The sequence below is a fragment of the Peromyscus leucopus genome, chromosome 10 (genome assembly GCF_004664715.2).
Source record: "Peromyscus leucopus breed LL Stock chromosome 10, UCI_PerLeu_2.1, whole genome shotgun sequence".
NCBI classification, from domain to species: domain Eukaryota; kingdom Metazoa; phylum Chordata; class Mammalia; order Rodentia; family Cricetidae; genus Peromyscus; species Peromyscus leucopus.
In genome coordinates this window covers 59,792,692-59,808,085 of record NC_051071.1, presented here as the reverse complement: position 1 = coordinate 59,808,085, position 15,394 = coordinate 59,792,692, and the positions used below count along the sequence as shown (strand labels likewise).

The 15,394-nt window shown below is 39.2% G+C and overlaps 1 protein-coding gene across 3 annotated transcripts in view; it reads right to left on the bottom strand.

Annotated features, from left to right (window-relative positions):
• The window catches only part of Slain2 (SLAIN motif family member 2), a 57,097-nt gene that overhangs the window by 14,937 nt on the left and 26,766 nt on the right, over positions 1-15,394 (bottom strand). For all 3 annotated transcript variants that reach the window (XM_037209086.1, XM_028860701.2, XM_028860753.2), the window contains exons 3-6: positions 12,832-12,996; positions 5,136-5,297; positions 2,620-2,982; positions 1,684-1,821 (exon numbers count right to left, since the gene is read on the bottom strand). In XM_037209086.1, the coding sequence (XP_037064981.1) occupies positions 1,684-1,821; positions 2,620-2,982; positions 5,136-5,297; positions 12,832-12,996 (828 nt within the window). The remainder of the gene's footprint in view (positions 1-1,683; positions 1,822-2,619; positions 2,983-5,135; positions 5,298-12,831; positions 12,997-15,394) is intronic.

The following is a 15,394-nucleotide window of genomic DNA, read 5'->3' as shown; positions in this document are numbered from 1 at the left end:
CTCATCATTTTTAATGTACAATACTGAACAATTTAAAGCTTTTAAGGAATCTATGTCATGCTAGAGTAGAAATGCCTTGTCACAATACTTCTTGTCATAAAATAAAGGCAAACATTACAACTAGAGATTTAAAAAAATTACCTCTAGGAAGAAAGACCTATCATATTCCTTGGTTAGTATTTTGGTGACTGGCCACCAAAAACAAATTTACAGTCAGCGTGTAGCTGGGTCTTACTCTGTAGACCAGGCTGGCTTTGAACTCACAGATATGCCTACTCTGCCTCCTGAGTGTTGGGGTTAAAGGCATAAACTACCAGGCCAGGCCTCAAATTCATTTATTCTATTTGAGTTCAGATTTAACTCAATAGTTAATTCCCCAAATAATTTAAATAAAAAAATGTTGATCAATTCTTTAAAAAAAAATGGTAGTTTTGGTAACTTATTACCTCAAATTTTAACCTCTATTACAAGTCAAATTAGAAATATGGATTAATCTGACATCTACACTGATTAAATATTATACTGTTTACAAATACATCCTTGGCAGAGATTAACCAAATGAAAACTAAAAATTTTATATGAACAGATGCAGGTGTTAAGTGAGACTATACAAATCCCTATAAAATACTTCCATTTTGCAAAGAAGTTCACAAGTTCAGTGTTGTTATAGATTTAATAGACTATATTATTGGAAAACTAATTACTTTTATTATGATATGGCCTAAAATATGTAATAATAAACTTTAACGTTTTACTTCTGTGGCATTGGGGATAAAATCCAGGGTCTCATACATGATCATCATGTACTATCACTGAGCTATTCCTCCAGCTCTAGAAAGTCTAAAAGGGGAGATTTTCAAAGAAAATCTATTTTATAAGATACATACGTGGATAGCGACGACTGCTTACTTCTAGAAAAAAAGCAAAGCTTATCCTCTTTAAAGACAGATGTTAAAAATTTTTATTCAATCTTTATTTGTAATAAATGCTTGACTTTTTACTTTGTGACAAGAATTATGTTAAATAAATACAGGCATTTCTATGGTAACACATGCATTCCTTAGGAGCCTTAAATTATACAGTATCATCTACTGAAAACGATGATCTTAACTGAGAGTGGTGGTGCACACCTTTAATCCCATACTGGGTGGCAGAGACAAGAGGATCGCTGTGAGTTCAAGGCTAGCCTGGTCTACATTGTGAGTTCCAGGACAGCCAGGGCTATACAGAGAGATCCTGTTTCAAAACTAAAAACCAGAAAAGAAAACAAAACAAAGATGATCTTTGGTGATCAGAAGTAGAAACCACAGAGAGTGTCACGCAATTATAAAAAACTGGTTAGAATTAAATATTTTACAGAGACAATTTTTACATTTTATTACAATATTATCTCTTTAGTTTTACTCTATTCATTATTTAAAATTCTGTATTTAGTCCCTGGCAGGCAGAAGGAAGTGCTGTATCCACCAAGGTGCAGGCGTAGAGGTTAGATGCCACTTTTCCTTTTCTACTACGTGAGCTCCAGGTAGTGAACTCAGGTTGCTGGCTTGCCAACAAGTGCCTTTACCGGCTGAGCCACCTTGCTGGCCATACAGAATATACTGCAGCAATGGCTTAACCACCACCCAGCACAGAATGCGGTCGGTTCTCTGACTTCCATTTCAGAGGGAAGGAGGTACTCACTGGCTGAGGCCTGAGGCTGCATCCGAGGCACCCCTCCGTTTGGCACTTGGAAACTGGAATCACTTCTGCTGCTTCTCACCGAGTCAGCTTGTGAGCTTGATGTCCGGGACAGGTTTGGAAGACTGCGTCGGAGTTTTTCTACAACAGTGGGATTTGAAATGAATGATAGTAACAACAACAACAACAAAACAAAAATCAAACCATTCTTTCAGATATTAAGTATAATTTGAAGTAAAATGATATATTTAAACATTTCTTTCTGTATACTGTATAAGTAACAGGAAATATTAAAAAAGAAAAAAGTAAAGAGAGAGAGAGAGAGAGAGAGAGAGAGAGAGAGAGAGAGAGAGAGAGAGAGAAAGAAAGAAAGAAAGAAAGAAAGAAAGAAAGAAAGAAAGAAAGAGAAAACAATCTAACTTAGAGGCTATAAATGGATGAAATAACAGCACCCTTAAAGAAACTATAAATTATATAATCAAATCTAAAGAAATAAAGTCTACTCCATGAGTGAAATAAAACAAACCCCTTAAGAATTCCCATGTCTGCCGGGCGGTGGTGGCGCACGCCTTTAATCCCAGCACTCGGGAGGCAGAGCCAGGTGGATCTCTGTGAGTTCGAGGCCAGCCTGGGCTACCAAGTGAGTTCCAGGAAAGGCGCAAAGCTACACAGAGAAACCCTGTCTCGGAAAACCAAAAAAAAAAAAAAAAAAAAAAAAAAAAAAAAAGAATTCCCATGTCCACTTGGCCCTGCAGTCTGGCTTGGGAATCACATTAGTAACTGACAGATACTTCGTTTCCTAAAGTGACATTTACTTTCTCCTCATGTTTGCATTAATAAAATGGTGAACATGATTAACATTAAAAAAAAATTGGGGAAGAATGCATTCTTTTTACACTAACATATGGACACCTCATTCCCCAAACTCTTCTGTCTTACCTTCATTTTTAACATTGCTTGTCTGTAAATCTGTGGGATGGCCTTGGAGGGAAAGGCGAGGTTGCTGCAAACGGCTAATCATAGGCTGTGGAGATACTCTACTGTATTCTATCCCCCGGGCAGGAGAGCGTGAGCGAGGTGAATTGCGAGGCGACTGCTTAGGAGACGGTCGGGGTGAATTGCGTGGTGATGGAGAAAACCTGTTCACAGCAGGGTATACGGCGGCATGGTGCATACTATCATCTTCATCGTCCAAGCTCTGTGCATCCAGCTCTTGATCACTAAAAGTGCCCCGCCTTGTAGAATTGCAAGATGAACCAGAACTGCGCCGGGAGGTGGTGGCTGCATATTCCTGCCGGAGACCTAGCAACAATGAATGCATTATTTATTTCTTTGACTGTATTTTCAAACACTTACATTTTTAAAAAATTAAGTAAATGATTACCTCTGAGAAGACTTAAAGTTTAAAGTTGTAAAGTACAAAGACAAGTTCCTTTTCTACTTCTAGACAGCCTTCTATGTGAAGATACATAAACTACATCTCAAAGTTATTTTTAAACTAAATACAAATGTACTATTTGTTTAATTTCAAGATTTCTTCAATCTAGAGTCTGAGTAACAAGGTAAAGCCATAAATTAAAACAAACAAAAATCCAGTTCTACTTTACACACAGAAACCCAAACGTGGACTGAAGGAACACCGAGGGAGAATTCCTATGTAGGCAGTGAACAGCATATATTAGTTAGCAAACAAACCTTTAGATTGAAGTCATAATGGGGGTGGGGAGGAATCTAAGTACATCTTCAGCAAGTCCTGCTAGCTACTGGCATCCACTAAAGGGACCTTACAGTCAGAATCAGTCCTTCATGTCATTTCTTTATGCACAGAAACTGCTATCGAAGGGGCGAGAACTAGGGCATCTTTTAAGGCCACAAATCCCTGGAGAGTAGTTCAGTGAAGAGCACACAGGAGGTGAATCCCCACGAACTACAAAATAAAGAAGTAACCCCTCCAAAGTCTTAGAACTTCTAGGTTCATGTGGCCCTGTAGGTCTGAGAAGCATGGTAGTAACTGAGTTACTTACTGTCCAGCTACAGCAAACAGCAATAAGAGAAGCCAGCAAGCAATAGAGAGCATTGTTTTAGAAATGGAAGTCAGAGCCCAATGCCTCCTCTCCAGTAATGAAGGAGAGCTTTAAGTAAATCACAATCACCACAGAATTTCGATTTCTCACTGTAAAAACTAAGACACTTGACCAGGTATGTAACTGACCAATATGTAATTCTAATTTTTAACTGCTATATACAAATCTTAGAAGAGCCATGCTATAAAAATAAAACCACAGCTTTAAAAAAAGGAGGGCAGGAAGTTGTTTTCAAGTAGGCATCATGTATGTTTTGGTATCAAATTTTTATTTACTAGGAAAATAAATATTCATGTGTATGAATGGCTTAGAAAGAACTATTAAAGGACAATAAAGCTAACATTTTTATTATCTGTTACCAAAACACAGCATCAAGGCTACAGTAAATAGCTTGCTGAGCTCTCCACAGAAGTCAGCATCCAAAGTAAAAGCGGAGTTTGTTCTACAGTGTGGAATCAGGCAGCATTCGCTTTAAGAGGCTGTCTTTTCCAGCCTCTTACTGACTCCACCTTTAACTTAATGAGGAGAGACAGAAAATCAAAGAAGAAAGCTGTGTCACGCCATTAGTGTTTTAGGCGAGTCAAGGTAGCACGAAGCTCTTCCTTTTTCCAGAGGAGGCCATACTAAAGTGGAAATGATTCAGTGGATGAAGAAACATTCTGCAGTTGCCTAAAAGCTAGAGCCTGATAAAACTTACAACATGTTTTACAAGACATCATGCATCCAGGTACAACCAAAAGCTCTTCAAGTATTAGCCACTGTTAGATTCTGACACAGAATTCACCGAGACGTTGCAGGGATCAGATATAGTTTAGTGTGTTCCAAGAATAGCACCACCACCACCTTCTGCATTCAAAGACAGCCAGGGCATACATCATCAATAAGTATGAAAAATTTTTGTCTATGTATACTTTGGGGGTGCCAGAGGCAACAAAGACATTAGATATCATAGGAGTTTGGGGCTCTTACAGTACTTGGGCAGATAGAGAGTGTAACTATGATATTACAATTTCATGGAAGAGTAGTAAACAAAAAGGTACAAAGGCTTCCTAGGGGCCATTAGAAACACACTAAAAGCTACAGAGTAACAATGACAAGGATGAGAATTTACCACCTGTAGGTACCAACACCATTCACAGAAGTCAAGCCTCATAAGCCTTTGTCCTTCCTACAGCAAAGCTGTTTTATATAAAACAATATTTGAAAGCAAATACATATGTGGCACTATTCTCTGAAATGTCTACTTCAATATTTATACTTTCACCATCTTACTATTTTTCATAACACTTTAAAATACATATAATAAATTTAATATGTACAACAAACTTGTATAGTAACAAAAAACCCTCAATTTTAACAATTAAAACTTACTTTCTTCCTGCATCCGGGCTAGAATCTGCACATCAGTTACATCATTTAGCTTGTAGTTGGATCCAATTGAATCTTCATCTAATTCTGAAGCACTTAACTCACTATCTATAGAGGATTGAGGGCTGAGTGGAGGATTTCTATCTGATGAACTTTTGAAGTTACCTTTAGAAAAAGGAGAACACATCAAACCTTGGTAAGAGAAAAACCGAGTTAAACATCTGTTGCAAGTAATTACATCCTTTGATTCAGTTCCATTTACACGTACAAAACTCTCAAAACTGAAATTAGAAACTGACCCCATTAGGGAGAAAAAGAGATATGGAGACTCCTTTACATACTATGTCACAAATACAAAACATCTTACAAGTATAACTTACCTCATTTCCCACAAAACTATTATATAGCTTTCAGCCAGTGCCTGCAAAGCAGCTGATTCAGTACCTATAGGCTAGATCAGTGGTTCTCAACCTTCCTAATGCTGCGACCCTTTAATACAGTTCTTCATGTTATAGTGAGCCCCAACCAAACATTACTTTTGTTGCTACTTCATAACTGCAATTTTGCTACTGTTATGAACTGTAATGTAAATATCCATGTTTTCAGAGGGTCTTAGGAGACCCCCATGAAAGGGGGGTTAACCTATAGGTTAAGAACTGCTGCCCAAAGGGGTCATATAATCTACAGGTTGAGAACCACTGATCTAGAGGCTTTCATCTTTTTACAAGATACTAAGGGAAACCATTCTGTAAGTAAATGATGTAGTGCTTTCTCCTTTCAAAGTCAGTCATTAGCACCATAATCTTCTCCTTGAAGAAAAAATTTACTTTTCTTAAAAAACAAAACTAATTTGAGAAAAGCAGATTTCTTGCCGGGCGGTGGTAGTGCATGCCTTTAATCCCAGCACTGGGAGGCAGGCGGATCTCTGTGAGTTCAAGGCCAGCCTGGTCTACAGAGCAAGATCCAGGACAGACACCAAAACTACACAGAGAAACCCTGTCTTGAAAAACCAAAAAAGGAAAAAAAAGAAAAAGTAGATTTCTTAGACATTTGAGAACCAGAAAAAAAAGAACACTAGGTCAATTTGTCCTACATGATGTCATGCTTGCCAAATTAGAAAGGAGAATCCAGAATGTTCTGACGTTTGATAGTGAAGTGCAATAGATGGCAGCAGGAAAACAAGCAGAGTTTTCAAAGGCACTCTCTCTCTCGCCTAGACCAAGCGGAGGACAGGAGACTGTGCAGGGACAAGGAATGCACACCGGCAAGAACCTGGCGTTTTTCCCAGGGACACTTTCATGGGGACCCGTCTCTGAAGAAATGAGAAAGGCTCAACACTCTCCCCACTAAGATGTCTAATACAGACTGATTAAGAACATGCTGCCAGTTTGTAGCTTAAAAAAATCTGTTATTTATTCATTTATTTATCTATATTTTATGTGCATGTTGTTTTGCCTTCATGTATGTCCGGGTAAGGGTGCTGGGTCCCCTGGAACTGGAATTACAGACAGCTGTGAGCTGCTATGTGGGTGCTGGAAATTGAACAGAGGTCCTCTAGAAGAGCAGTCTTAACTCTGAGCCAACTCTCCAGCCCTGTAGCTTTTTTTTTTTTAAAGATAGGGTTCTACTTTGTAATATAAACTGTTCTTGAACTTACTATGTAGCCTAGCCCAAGTGCTAGGGCTACAGTCCATCTAGTTTTCCAAAATTTTCACTATTATAGTCAACTCCCCACAAGCACAGTTCCAGACTCACCTGAGATTCCTCTCTGTCCAAGAACCACTTTTGCGAGTAAGTAGCTGAATCCCTTTCTTATCCCCCCCCAACTTTACCCTTCTGTCTGTAGCAACCTCCACACCCACGGGCCTACTTCCAGATCAGTGACCTACTTTCTAGAGAGCCACCATTGACCCTCCTTTCCTTACTCATCCTTCTCTCTGCCTGCTGCCATTTCTACGCCCAAAGCCCTAGTTCCAGACCCATGGTTTGGAGACCATCTTTGCAAGGTCAATTAAACAGCTCATCCATCACCTTTACCTAACCTAGCTCAAATCACACATTTCTTACACTGGCCCAATCTAAGGAAGGCCAGATTATCCCATCAGACACAAAAACAAAGAAAGAAGCCCACATGCTCAACTCAAACTGCAAATACAAAAACATGAGTGGGCAAGACATGTCTTCCTTCAAACCCACTAAAACTATGTAAGTGTTCTCTAACGAGAGCTTCCTAGGTGAATTCCAAGACACAGAATTTAAAAGGATAATCATAAACTTTATCAACGGATTAGAATTTTAAAGGCACAAACACTTCATTGACCTCCAAGAGATTAACAATAACAGAAGAAAATAAATGCATGGCTGTATGAAAACACAAAGGTAATTCAGGATTTGAAAACTGAACTCAAGAAAGATAGAAGCATTAAAGAGAACACAAGCTAGCCGGGCGGTGGTGGCGCACACCTTTAATCCCAGCACTCGGGAGGCAGAGCCAGGCGGATCTCTGTGAGTTCGAGGCCAGCCTGGGCTACCAAGTGAGTCCCAGGAAAGGCGCAAAGCTACACAGAGAAACCCTGTCTTGAAAAACAAAAAAACAAAAAAACAAAAAAAAACAAAAAAAAAAAAAAAAAAGAGAACACAAGCTAAAATGAAGATGGAATTGAAAATTTCAGTATTCCAATTAGAAAACTCTGGAAAGCCTTACAAATAGAAATGAATCAGGCAGAAGATAGATATCAGGACTTGAAGAGGATCTAAATAAAAATAAGAACATGAAAAAAATTATACAAGCACAGAAAAAGAACATTCAGGAAATGTGGTACCATCAAAAGACCAAATCTTTGAATTACAGGCATAGATGAGGGAGGAGAATCTCAGGGTCAATGACATAAACCAGATTTAACAAGCTCATAGAGGAAAACTTTACAAAATAAGGAAAGACATATCCATCCATACAGAGACAGGGAGCACATAGAATCCTAATTAGACAAAATTTAAAACAACTACTACAAAAAACTCCATGGCATAAATAACTCCTTAATGAACGATGAGTGGGTCAAAGGAAAAAAAAAAATCAAGAAATCAAAATATTCCTGTAACTAAATGAAAATGAAAATAAAAACACAATACAACAAAAGCTGTGACACATTAAAAGCAGTCCTAAGAGGCAAGTTATAGCCTTAAGTGTCTACATTAAAGATGCATATCTTAATAATGTAACCAACTCAAACCCAGGAGATGGCAAGATATAATAAAAATCTAAGAAAATAATACATAGGATCAATTCATCTAAGAGCTGGTTCTTTTATAAGACGTATCAAGGCCCCCTTGGTCCAACTACTCAGAGAGAAGAGAAAGAGGGAATGAGAAGGAGAGGGAGGGAGAGAGAGCAAGAAGATGGAGGGAGGATAGAGGGAAAAGGAGGAGTCAAATGAACAGAATAAAAAATGAACAGGGAAATATTATGACATCAAAGAAATACAGATTATTATAAGTGAATAATTTGAAAACATGCACTTCATTAAGTTGGAAAATCTGAAAGAAATGGATGAATTCCTTGATTCACCTAAACTACCAAAGTTAAACCAAGAAGAGATCAACAACTTAAACAGACTCCTGAGACAGGAGGAGACTGAAACAGTAATAAAGTGCTTTCCAACTAAAAAGAAGTCCAGGTCCAGATGAAGTCACATCAGAACCAGATGAAGTCGCATCAGAATTCTACGAAACAGTCAAAGAACTACAATGAATACTTCTTAAATTATTATTAATATTATTATTTTGGGTTTTCAAGACAGGGTTCCTCTGTGTAGCTTTTGGAGCCTGTCCTGGAACTCACTCTGTAGACCAAGCTGACCTTGAACTCACAGAGATCTGCTTTCTTCTGCCTCCCAAGTGCTGAGATTAAAGGCATGCACCATCACCCCGACAAAGTATTACAAAATATATATATGTAGAAGAATCACTCCAAACTTGTTCTATAAAAACTGTATTACTCTAATACTCAAACCAGGAAAGATACAACAAAAAACAGGAAGTACAGACTGATCAGTATCCCTGATGAACACAGATGCAAAATTCAATAAAATATTAGCAAACCAAATATAGACACATATCAAGAAGGTCATCACCATGATCATGTTGGCTTTTTCCAGAAATTCAAGGATGGCTCAACATATATGTAAGTCAATAATCATAAGTCATATAAATGGACTGAAAGGCAAAAATCACATAATCATCTGAATAGATGCAAAAAAGGCCTTAGACAAACTCTAACATGCTTTCATGAAGAAAGTCCTAGAGAATGTGGGGCTGATAGGGGCATACCTCCTAAGCCTGAAGCCAACATCATGATAAACAGAGATACACTTGAAGCAATCCCATCAAAATCAGGAATGAGACAGGGCTGTTCACTTATCCTCACTCCTTTTCAATATAGTGGTGGAACCACTAGCCAGAGTAGTAAGGCAAGAGAAGGAAATTAAAATGAGACAAATAAGAAAAGAAGTTAAATATCCCTATTTGCAGATAGTATGATACCGTGTATTAAGAGATCCCAAAAAATTCAACCAGAAAACTTCTACAATGAACAATTTCAGCAGAGACAAGGTACAAAATCAATTTACAAAAATTCTATACACCACCAACAAACATATTAAGAAAGAGGTCACGACGGACACACTCCCATTTACATTAGCATTAAAATATCTTGGAATAAACCTAACCAAGGAGGTGACAGACTTCCACAATAAAAAAAAACTTCAAATCTCTGAATAAAATTGAGAAAGCCACTAGAAAATGGAAAGACACTGTGTTCATGAATCACTAAAATTAATATGGTAAAAACAGCTATCCTACTAAAAGTAATTTACGGATCCAATAATACAATCCCAATCAAAATACCCACAACATTCTTCACAGAAATAGGAAACCATCCTAAAATTCATATGGAGCCAGAGAAGACCCCAGACAGCCAAAGCAATCATTAACAAAAAGAATAATACTGAAGGGCTTGCCATTCCAGACTTCAAGATGTAGTACAGAGTTATAATAAAAATAATAAAAACAATATGGTACAAACTAGATGTGCATACCAACGGAATAGAATAGAAGACATGTAGTACATGTAACTACAGCCATCTGATATGTGACAAAGAGGAACACACACACTAGAGAAAAGACAGCATCTTCTCACAACTGATGCTGGGAAAACAAGATGTCCACAAATAGAAGAATGAAATTAGAACTGTATCTATCATTCCACCCAAAAATTAGCTTGAAGCAGATCAAAGACCTCAATTTGAAACCCAAAATAGTAAAACTGCTAGAAAAAAACATAGGAAATACCCTACAAGATATAAGGGTAAGATAGAACTTTCTGTATGGGACCCTCTTGTCTAGCAATTAAGGCCAACAACTGAAAAGCAAGACCTTATAGAACTAAAAAAGTAGGCTTGGCATTGTGACACATGTCTTTAATCCCAGTTCTCAGAAGGCAGAAACAAGTGGATCTTTGTGAGTTCAAGGCCAGGCTGGTCTAAATAGTGAGGTCCAGGATAGCCAGGGCTACATAGAGAGCCTGTTTCAAAAAACAAAAACAAACAAGCCAACAAACCTCAACAAAAGAAACTAAAAAGCTTCTGCACAGCTAAGAATAAGCAAGTGAAGAAGAACCCCCCAGAATGGGGGAGAATCTCTGCCAGCCATACATGATAGAAGACTAAATATCCAGGATATACAAAGAACTCAAAAATCAGAAGGAAGGAAACAAGTGACCCAATTAAAACACGGGCTAGGCATCTGAACAGAGTGTTCACAATCAAAGAAGTCAAAATATATCAAAAAGTGTTCATTATCCTTAGCAATTAGGAAAAGACAAGTTTGAGATTTTGTCTTACCCCATTCAGAATGACTAAGAGCAACAAAACTTGTAACAAATACCGGCAAGATTGTGGAGAAAGAGGACTCCTCATTCACTGCTGGTGGGAATATAAACTTGTGGGTGCACTTTGAAAATCAGTATGGAGAATCTTCAAAAAGCTAAAAATAAGTCTATCATATGATCCAGCCATATCACTGCTTGGCCTATGCCTAAAGGACTTAACATCACTCTGTAGAAACTTGCTCAGCCATGTTCTTTGCTGCCCTATACTCAAGAGCCAGAAAATGAAACAACCTAAATGTCCTTCAACTGATGAATGAGTAATGAAAATGTGGTACACATATACAATGGAATACTATATAGCTGTAAAAAATGAAACCTGAAGGTAAATATATGGTCCTAGAAAAGATCATATTGAGTGAGGTAACTCAGACTCTGAAAGACAAATGCCACATGTTTTCTCCTCTGCCATTCCTAGCTCCAAATCTTCAGATGTGAATATATAAACCTGGAGTCACCGAAAAACCAGCCAAGTATAAGGGAGCCATGGATCAGGGAAGCTCTAAGATGGGACTGACCAATGACAAAGTGGGGCAGGAAAATGGGGAGGAGGGGCTCCACTGGGAATGGGGAGGGACATCAACACTGAAGAAAGAGGAAGGCAGTCAACCCCAAGGTTGTTTGATCACCTCAAAAATCCTATTCCCTTATAGTCATCTACAATTATATGTACTATAACATATGCATATGTGTATACATAGAGATCATCTACAATTATATGTACTATAACATATGCATATGTGTATACATATATAGAGATCATCTACAATTATATGTACTATAACATATGCATATGTGTATACATATATAGAGATAGACAGGACAGCTGAAAGGAAGCTAAGCCACTTGGGCTAACAATGCTCCCCAACAGGAACCAACGACAAAACTTCCATTCAAATGGTTGCTCAGGGTATTTCAAGTGACTTCCAAAACAGTATCAACTACTGCTGTTGCCCTTGGTTGCCTCTTCGAGGTTAAAGGTCAGCCCCTATTGCTATACACCACCGAGTGGCAGCAGAATCTGTAAACTAGCACAGGGGGCCAGCAGGCAGGTGGGTTTCTGGAGCTCATCGGCCAGAGCCTGTCTCAAAACTAAGGTGGAAAATGAAAGAAGAGACACCTGGTATCAACCTGTGGACACCCCATGCAGTGCACACACATGCACACACCCACAGCTACACAGCATACTCACAAGTTATCAAAGAAGGCAATAAGAGTGATGTGATGAATTAGAGAAGACCACGGTACCCAAGAGAAGTGTCAGTAGCAGGAGACCAGAACAGACGCCCAAGCCACAGTAGTCTGTCCTCCTCACGCCTAGCACAGCACCTATTGCTCTGGGCATAAATGTGCCATATGCACATTAATCATATTAAACCATATGCTAGGACTGAACTGTAGTACCAATGCTTACTATAACTCTTAAAAACAGGTCTGTAGATTTTACAACCCCATCAGGCTGTAAATAAGGCTTTATTGGTTAAAGGAATCAAGTTTGTGGTCCTGTTTAATTTAACCAGATTTTAAATACTAATTTAAAAAACAGATTTAGGTACACCCCCAAAGAAAATGGCATGCAGATAATGCACAGCCACTGACTTGCTTTTGTACCCTTAGTACTCAGTACAGAAACTAGCATAAAACAGTCCATCTCAGAGATTCTCTCTTACTGCTTCAGGGTTTCCTAAATAAACGAACCTAACCCTGTGATGAATTGTTCTTTCTGAGACAGGACCATTAGGTAAAGCCACTCCTTACCTGAATTTCCAGGAAGTATAAGCTGCTTGACTATAGGAGGTCGCACTGGTGTTGAGGATGGAGAGTTGAAGCCGCTGCTGTAAGGGCTACTGGCATTTGGGCTATAAGGACTTGTATAACTCATAGAGTTGAAAGGATTATTGTATAAATTTTGCCTCTTGAGAGCTGCATTAATGAAAAGGAAGAAAATCAAGTTTAGTAACCAGGAAAAGATGACCATTTCAGAAAGTTTTCGGACACGATGTACCCATTAAATCGTCTTTTACATCACTGTGTTCATGTCCGTAGATTAGTGCTGCTGTCAGCTTTGTAGAGAACCTTTTCACAGTAGTCAGCAGTAACTAGACTTGTAACTGGTCCAAATGCTGACAGTAAGTGACTGTTGAGAGCTAAGGCACAAACGGGACATCTATATCACCCTCCAGAGCTTAGGGCTCATGGCAGAATGGGTGGAGGCAGGGGATGTGGAAGTGCTGGCTCCCGTGAACAACAAGGCTGTTGTACTCTTGAACTCACAGCAGCTATGACTGCCCATAGGAGTTCTGCATGATTCAGCTGTCAACACCCTGTCATGGACAGAAGAGAGGTTCAGGGGACCCCGCCGCTCCTAGGGGATTCGATGCAGTTAATAGGTGATAGGGGATGCTAAGACATTTTGCCTCAGTGATAGCTACTAGTAAGGTTTCCACACTCCTGTCAACAAATATAACGAATCTCATTGGAACACACACACACACACACACACACACACACACACACACACACACACACACACAGCTATGAAGTGGGGCTAGTTAGGAAGAGAAAGAGGACTGGCGGGAGGGGAGCGGGATCTCTACAAATTCAAGACCAGCCTGGTCTTACAGTGTGGGTCTAAGACACCAAGTGAAATCATATACAAGAAAAATCAGTCCTTAAATGGATAGTTCTTCCTTCCATCCAGTTTTTTCAATATTACAAACATAAACTAATAGTAGAGAACAGACAGACAAGGGCTGGGGAGAGGGAGACCTTTAAAATGTAGCATGTGCTAAAGGAATGAGTAGCCTACAGTGGTAAAGAACAGGAAGAAGCAGCTTAGGAAAAAGTAGCTGGTGCCAAAGTGATAGTCCTAGCACTTTAGAAGCAAAGGCAGGTGGATGTTTCATGATTTTAAGGACAGCCTGGTCTATACAGTGAGTTCCAGGCCAGCCAGGACTACAGAGAGACTCTCTCTCTCTCCCTCCTTCTCCTCTCCCTCTCCCTCTCTCTCTCTGTCTGTCTCTCTCTCTTTTTCTCACACACACACGTAATGGAAGTCCTGAAATACCATGCCCAGAAGCCTGAATCAAAATATTCAGTAGCAATGCTAAAGCTTCAGGGATTATCTTGAGGAAAGAGCACTTTGTTCCAAACCTATCAGAGGAAAGGTGATGGAAAATCTGATTAATGGGCTAGAGTAGGCAATAAACAGTGATAGAAAATCAGAATGAACAAAAGAGAAAGGGACAGACATTAAAAACTGGAAAGATCAATAAAGAAAAACAAGTTAGACGGCTGAAGCTCTGGTTTGCCTACTGACAGAACAGTGATTTGGGGAGGAAGAATAAACGTCTTCGGGTCCTTTCCCTGTCTAACAGACCGTGTGAATGTGCACTTAGTCTCTGTGAGACACCAAATTTTGTATGTGTTTGTTATGTACTACTATGCAGCATGATGACAGAAATGTCAACCTGAGCTAATCCACAACTGCTAATTTCAGTCTCCTCTACTTTATTGCATTTTCCTTGCTTACTAAAATCCCCAGCATGCTGTACTCCTGTGAAACATCAAATAATTACAACATTAATGAGCATCAATATGCCAAAGACTCCCCTTATTTGTTCTCAGTCCTGAGTTTTCCTCTGAGCTTTAATTTGAACACTTCCCCATGAGTATGACCAATGTATCCTAGAGTCCACATACCAAATCCAACTCATGATCTTCCCGCTCAAATCAATTTCTCCTAGGGGAACTATGGGAGGTCCTTCTTCTAAACTAGTGTGGTGGTTTGAATGAGAATGGCCTCTATATACTCATATGTTTGACTACTCGGTCCCCAGTTAGTGAAACTGTTTGGGAATGATTAGAAGGTGAAGTCTTGCTGGAAGAGGTGTGTCACTGGGGGTGGGCTTTGAGGTCTCAAAAGCCCACACCATTCCAGTTATCTGCCCATACCATTCCAGTTATCAATCTTTCAACCTCAAACCTTCAAATACTATGTAAGCTCTCAGCTACTGCTCCAGGGCCATGCCTGCCTGCTGCCATGCTCCACCATGATGGTCATAGAGACTCCCTAACCCTTGGCCATGGCGCCTCTCCACAGCAATAGGGGAGTAACTGAGACAATGTCCTGCCACACAAATGGGAAACCTAAAGATCACTACTAATGCTTTCTTCTCTTTTATTTCTTCATATCTTGTTTATCCCTTTTATTACTCATAACTTCCCGCCACCCCATGATGCTAAATATATTCTGACTTTATACATAGTTCTTACCTTATAAACCCCTCAGAGCCCAAGCAATAGAAATCAGAATTTCTTT